The sequence below is a fragment of the Octopus bimaculoides genome, chromosome 6 (genome assembly GCF_001194135.2).
Source record: "Octopus bimaculoides isolate UCB-OBI-ISO-001 chromosome 6, ASM119413v2, whole genome shotgun sequence".
Lineage (NCBI taxonomy): Eukaryota > Metazoa > Mollusca > Cephalopoda > Octopoda > Octopodidae > Octopus > Octopus bimaculoides.
The window spans coordinates 67,667,706-67,674,813 of NC_068986.1; the positions used below are offsets into that span (position 1 = coordinate 67,667,706).

Genomic DNA, 7,108 nt, shown 5'->3' on the forward strand with positions numbered 1-7,108 from the left:
TATATATATATATATATATATATATATATATATATATATATGCATACTTGTGAGAATGTGTGTGTGAGAGAGAAATATATGTGACACTATGTGTTGTAGCTGTCTGCAAGAAACGTGGTAAAGTTAGAATTTCTATATTTTGAATAACATAGTCAAACCTATTTTTTTATATTTGTTGCACTTAAATCAGAAATTCTCCATGTCACTGATAACAAGAATACAACTGCTTGTAGACAATCTGCCTGGTACTATAATATAAAATTTATAAAATACTTTTAAGACAAACAGTTACTGGTTAAAATTTTTTTTAAATCTTTTCTTATTCATCTTCTTGTAGTGAATTAATATGCAGTGAGATAGTGAAATCAGATTTTGTTTCACCTTTATTTCTATAACATATATCAGAAAAGAAACACTCCTCTCTTGTTTGCAGTCATTTTTATTTTACATTTTGCCTATATTTTCAGGACGAGAAAGAACAGACGATGAGAATCATGGGATATTTACATCTGGTTAGTAAATAGTTGTGCTTTCTGTTTCTTCTATAATTTTTAAAAAAAAATCTTCCTATATAATGAAGAGAATGAGGTAGTAGACAACTCCTCTAATTGAACTAAAAAGAAATAATTTTATCGGTGATAACTAGGTGACATCATAGGAGAGTAACTAAATATAAACTTCCTACAGATTTCTTTTTATATCTGTTTTTCTAAGCGCCGTTCTTTTCATCTCAGAAGGCTGATATCTTTAAATGGAAAATAATTTAATGCTAAAGACAGTTTGTCTTTTACGTACAAGGCGTTTTAAATACGTCATTGTGTTTAGATATATGAGATATAAGTAAATATACTGTAATCTTTGTTTTCGAGACAGGAATTCTGTGTCTGTACATTATGTATTGTTGTTTACTGATAACCCTGATTGGAATGATATTGAACTGATGATTGTGATTTTCTTTTGACTAGACTATTTCCATCTACCTTAGTAAATTCCTGATATTTCGTTGATAGAATCACTTAAATTGATTCCTCTGAGAAGTACAGCAGAAAAAATGGAGTCGCTGTATTAATAGACATACAAAAATTATATAAGAAAACGGCAAATAAACAGGTGTTCTCACAGATTATAATTAGGAGAATAATGAGTTCTCATATCAGTAGAAATATGCAAAGTGAAAGTGAAGAGTCAATAGTATTAAGCAGTGAATGACTAGTACGTATTTGATAGATGCTAGGAGACCATCCCTGCAAGATTTCAACTCAAACTGTTTGAGGGTCAAAATATAATTTAAAGCCTTTATTCTGAAATAACAACTTCCTGTGTACTGCTATGTAGAACTTTCCAAAGTAGCTCCGTTTTACTATTTAAACACTTGAGATGTACTATCAGCATGAAAATCATTAGATCCGTTACATAATTGATACACACAGCTTTAAAAAGCAGAGTAAAAATTCATAAACGCTGGAGAATATACAATTACATCAAATGTAATTTTTGTATATAACCATTGCTTTTTTTGTAAGTAAATAAATTATTCCAGGTCTTGCTATTTTCTGTCGAATGATCTTATGACTAAATTAGTATTTCAAATAGGTATACCACACATTTCAATTTTCTGATGAATGCTGAAATAAGATGAGTTGTGTACCAACTTTTATATTCAATGTGTATTTTATCAGTAGTTTGATACTGCAAAGTGTTAAATGAATGCAATGTGGATATACCATAATTTTTATGAAAATAAATTAGATAGTCTTATGTTATGTCGTTTCAAGATTAAGAAATCGTATTTGGAAACTAACAGGTAGCCTCACATTTTTATTGAGTAGGTGTCAGAAGATATTAGGAGAGAATTCACCGCTGTTAAAATAGAGTGTAGATTAAAGGAAGTTCATAAACGGATAATCCTGATATCTAAAATTAACAGACGGCAATGCCTGCATTTTCTTATTTCCTAATGCATCACAAACTACCACAGAATATTTGAAGGTATCTAATTTACTTATTACGGCTCTTGCGTAGATAACATGTACTGCAATCTGTGAATGCAAGGTAATAATTTACTGGGTTGTGCTCTTTAGGCGAAATACGATAACTGCGACTGCAACAGTTGACGTGTTGCTGGAACAATATAAGATGCTGGACAATCGCTTCAATTAAGCTAAGTGGTGGCAAGTGTTGGATGCGTGATGAGGAAAATGATATATTACAGTGTACTACAGGATAAAAATATATGTAGTCTAATATACTTATTCCTTACTATTCTATAGTTACTAATATATACATATTTTATTTCTACCAAATTCTTTTCTTGTTTAAGTAGTAAATGTATGAAAACAATGAATAATTTTCTCGTTATTTGTGCTTGTTTTCAAAATATTCTATCTTTCACTTTCACTTTCACTTTTAACATTGAAATTCTTCCTTCAAAATAAAATAATCATACTAGCTGAAATACCGAAACATATCTCATAAATTACCTGAACGAGGGAGAAAGTTCAAATCAATACCAACTTTGCTTTTACAATCGATAACTCTTGAAAATCTTTGAATATCTGAATACCGTAGAAAATCTTCTAATAATATGTAATGCAATTTATTAAGTGGCATAAAAATCCTTAATATAAAGTTATTTCAATAAAAGTTTGCATTATCGTGGTGATAATAATGGCGGAAAGCTGTCGGAAATAATGCGTCGCTTTTGACACTTTATTAAACTCTGTTCTATAGTAAATTTAGAAAATGAAATCCAGTCCTCCAGTAATAAAAGTTGGAAGTACCGTCTCTTACCAGACTATGGAAAATTTTTATCACGAGAAAATTATTTAATAAAAGGAAGGCGTTATTATATTCGTAATCATTGTCGAGGAAACAAAACTATGCCAGGCCTGTTTTCTAATAATTGTTGTTTAAAATGGATTGTGTTCTAAGCAAACTAAATATTGCATTGGAAAGAAAATATAAAAGATCGTTCAATTTTTGACACTGTTAAGGATTATCACTTTATAATTACTTGGTAATTAATACAGTAGAGAATATATATTACCCTTTAGTTGCTACATTGTTAAAAGATCACTGCCAGATCGAACAATATTCTTCAATATAGTATTATTTACTCCAAGTAGGGCATACTTTTAATATTTTGTAGGATTTTGGTTTAAATTCCTTCATGAGTTGTCCTATAAGAAATAAAATAATTGGTAAATGCATCAGTGTCAATTTCGTTAAGGGTTTAATTCTATGCTTATGGATTGTTTTCTCACGTACATTAGAAGTATTAAATCATTTACTGGTTGAAGCCTTTCGTTCACAATCCGATAGATAGTACCACAAAAAAGGTTATTCGAATATTTTCGACTAAACCATATACTGTAATAAGGTAGTATAAGAAAAAAAAGAACACCAAGTCGTGCAATAATATGTTTCAACTGATACAACGTAAATGTAAAATATCGTCAATTTAATATCCCGATCTTGGTTTTAATCTTTTATTTAACTGTATGTGTGGTAAGAAGCTTGCTACCCAATCCCATGTTTCCAGATTCAGTTCCACCTCGGGGCACCTAAGGCTTCTACTACAGCCTCGGGCCGGCCAATGCCTTGTGAGTGGATTTGGTAGACGGAAACTGAAAGAAGCTTGTCGTATATGTGTGTGTTTTGCGTATGTGTTTTTTCTCCCACTGCCGCATCACAATCAGTGGTTTTTTGTTTATGTCCTCGTAACTTAACATTTCGGCAAAAAAAAAAAAATGCGATAGTATAAGTACTGGAGCCGGTTCGTTCGACTTAAAATTCTTCACGGCAGTGATCCAGCATGACTGTAGTCTAATGACTTAACACATAAAGCTCGACGAGTCACAATCGTAGCCACCAGGCACAGGTCGACAGCCCACGGTCGTGGCCCAGATAGATGCATTTAATTTATGGGCGTTTGTTGGGGTCTAATGTCATTCAAATGCTCCGATACTTCCCAGAATGCAAGAGGACTAATAGTTTAACTAATGACTATTCATATGATGTAAAACTTGCCACCGTTATATACTAAGAAGGCATTTTAACTACTCTTTGTTTTTTTTTATGTATGCATGGTAGTCTCATTTTCATAAAATTTGCTCAGCAGTCCATGTTATGGAAGCGTAAATCCTAGAGCTTTGTGGGTTAAAAAAGTAAACTATAAAGATAAAAGATAGGTAAATAACTTTGCTGCATAAATCTTGTCTAAAAATATTCCATTGCAAATAAAATTCAATAAAACAGAATGTATGTCGGGCACCGAATTAAACAGCATAATGAAATTCAACGGCTCTAGTTTGAAACAACTGCATATCACATATGTGAGAAATATCTTAATATTTAAGCTAAAATTCTTGATGATATGCACTTTAAGGATGTTTTCTTTCTGTTGAATATTTCCTTGATGTTTGATTTAGATTTCCAGTTCGTCATTCATAGCATGCAAATATACGATATCAAATATTTCTCTTACCTAAAGTAGTATGGTCAATGGTAACAAGTGATTTTTTTTTCTCTTTTAAAAATGTTCTCATGTTTGAAGATCATTCTTACAATGCTAGGAGGCGGCAAGCTAGCAGAATTGTTTGCACGCCGGGAAAAGGCTTAACGGCATTTCGTCCGTCTTTGCGTTGTTAGTTCAAATTCCGCCGAGGTCGACTTGGCTTTTCATCCTTTCGGGGTCGAGAAGATAAGTACCGGTTGAGCACTGGGGTAAAGTAATCGATTCAGCCACTCTCTTGATCTTGCTGGCCTTGTACCAAAATTTGAATCATTATTTATTTCTTTATGGCCTACAGGGTGCTAAAAATAGAGGGGACAAACAAGGACAGACAAAGGGATTAATTCGATTACATCGATTCAAGTGCGTAACTAGTACTTATTTAATCGACCCTGAAAGGGTGAAAGGCGAAGTCGACCTCGGCGGAATTTGAACGTAACGTCAGACGAAATACCGCTAAGCGTTTCGCCCGGCGTGTTAACGATTCTACCAGCTCGACGCCCTTTTAAATCATTATTGAAACGCTAGGCGGCGAGCTGGCAGAATCGTTAGAACGCCGGGCAAAATGTTTAGGTCATCTTTACGTCCTAAGTTCAAAATCTACTGAGGTCGACTTTGCCTTTCATCCTTTCGGGATCGATAAATTAAGTACCAGTCAAGTACTGGTATCGATGTGACCAACACACCCATCTCAGCACAAATTTTAGTTCTGGTGTCTATATTAGAAAGGATTATTAAAATACTAGAAAATATCACAATAGTTTCTGATTTAAGCACAAGGCCACGAGTTTTAGGGGGAGGGCCTTAGTTGATACAATCCATCCCCCTACATGACTACACTTAGCACTTGATTTTTATCGATTCCAGAGGAAAGAAAAGCAAAGTTAACTTAGGCGTGATCTGAAGTCAGAAGGTGAAGAGCTGGTAGAAATACCGCAAGTCCTTTTACGACCATCTAACGATCCAGTCTATCTACCACACTTATATCATCATCATCATCATCATCATCTAATTAATCAATATGAAATATTCCATTTAATATATATTTCTTTTTCGTAGGATTGGACAGACCACCAACTAAAATGGGCACCTGACCGTTACGGTGGATTGAAACATCTCGTCTTACCAACAGATAAAGTTTGGACTCCACAACTTCTTTTAGGCAATTCGTAAGCATAATTACTTTGAGCTTTCAGAGTTAACTTTAAAATATATTTTTCTATAAAATTTGTAATTTGTCTGAGCCGATAAGTGTCGGCCCCTCAATAGGTCTCCCCCACACGCATCAGTCTTCTATTTAATCCAGAGAAATCATCATAAGCACTAATACAAAAGAAAACACTGGGCTACTGGATTTTCTGGTCTAAGTGCTTTTCTATAATGTGCCTTAATTCCTGTTTTCTGGCCCGAGATGTTATAGTTTTAGTAGCAGAAGCAAGGGTTACTATATATGAATTATATAAATACAATTTCAGCGTGGAAGGTGTTTATAAGCCAATTTAAAACACATAAAAAAACCGTTAGATTCACTTCAACATTTAAATTTAATTTGTCAAAATATTTTCGTCGAAGTTTCAAAGCGTGGCTTAGTGATAGAGGTATTCGACTCACGATCTTGAAGCGCAAGTCGTGTCAAATGACTTCGTCTATGAATTTCGCTTCATCCGGTCTAGACTGAGAGCTAAATTAATTTACTTGACTAAGATTGACTTATTTTGACAAAGCAGGGTTCTTTATATTTTAGAAGTAAAGAAATGCGAGTGTCATAGTTTTAGTGTTATCAGAGGAAAGACTGTATTATTTATTAAAGGTCATTATATCGTCAATATTGTTGGATATTTCTACGCTGTTCATATCAATATTTTAAACCACAATTCACCAACAACCATTCGCTTTGCAGAAAATACTGGAAGTCAAAATAGCTATTACAATAAAATTGAGTACGCTTATACCTTGAAAAATCAAGTTCAATAATTTTCATCAATATAAATCCGGTTTTTCCTGGTACAACACATTCAGTCAAACTGTAATTCTGTGATCTCACAATAACAATGAGTTTATAGCAATAACAGATACACGTTGATAGTCGAGATCAATTCTGCTAAAGCCATAATTTAGTCGTAGAAACAGCCGTTTGCTAACTGCTCAGCCATTGAGCTATTTCGGTTGGCGCTGCTTCGGTTACGACGACGAGTGTTCCAGTTGATGCGGTCAACGGAACAACGTGCTCGTGAAATTAACGTGCAAGTGGCTGAGCCCTCCACAGACATGGAACTCTCAGAGAGATTCAGCGTGGCAGAGAGTGTGGCAGGCTGGCTCTTTGAAATACAGGTACAACAGAAACAGGAAGAAAGAGAGAGAAAGTTGTGGTGAAAGAGTACAGCAAGGTTCACTACCATCTCCTGCCGGAGCCTCGTGGAACTTTATGTATTTTCGCTCAATAAACACTCACAACGCCCGGTCTGGAAATCGAAACCACGATCCTACGACCGCGACCTCATTAATCGGTTTTGCTCTAGGGGTTCCGATTATGTAACGCTGTGCTCTTCAGAGATGGTATACAAAACATTCATCCATCTATATATATATATATAT

General features: G+C 34.2%; 1 protein-coding gene across 3 annotated transcripts in view; it reads left to right on the forward strand.

The window, feature by feature from the left end:
* The window catches only part of LOC106869618 (neuronal acetylcholine receptor subunit beta-3), a 546,457-nt gene that overhangs the window by 387,658 nt on the left and 151,691 nt on the right, over positions 1–7,108 (forward strand). For all 3 annotated transcript variants that reach the window (XM_052968838.1, XM_052968839.1, XM_052968840.1), the window contains 2 exons: positions 468–512; positions 5,573–5,682. In XM_052968838.1, the coding sequence (XP_052824798.1) occupies positions 468–512; positions 5,573–5,682 (155 nt within the window). The remainder of the gene's footprint in view (positions 1–467; positions 513–5,572; positions 5,683–7,108) is intronic.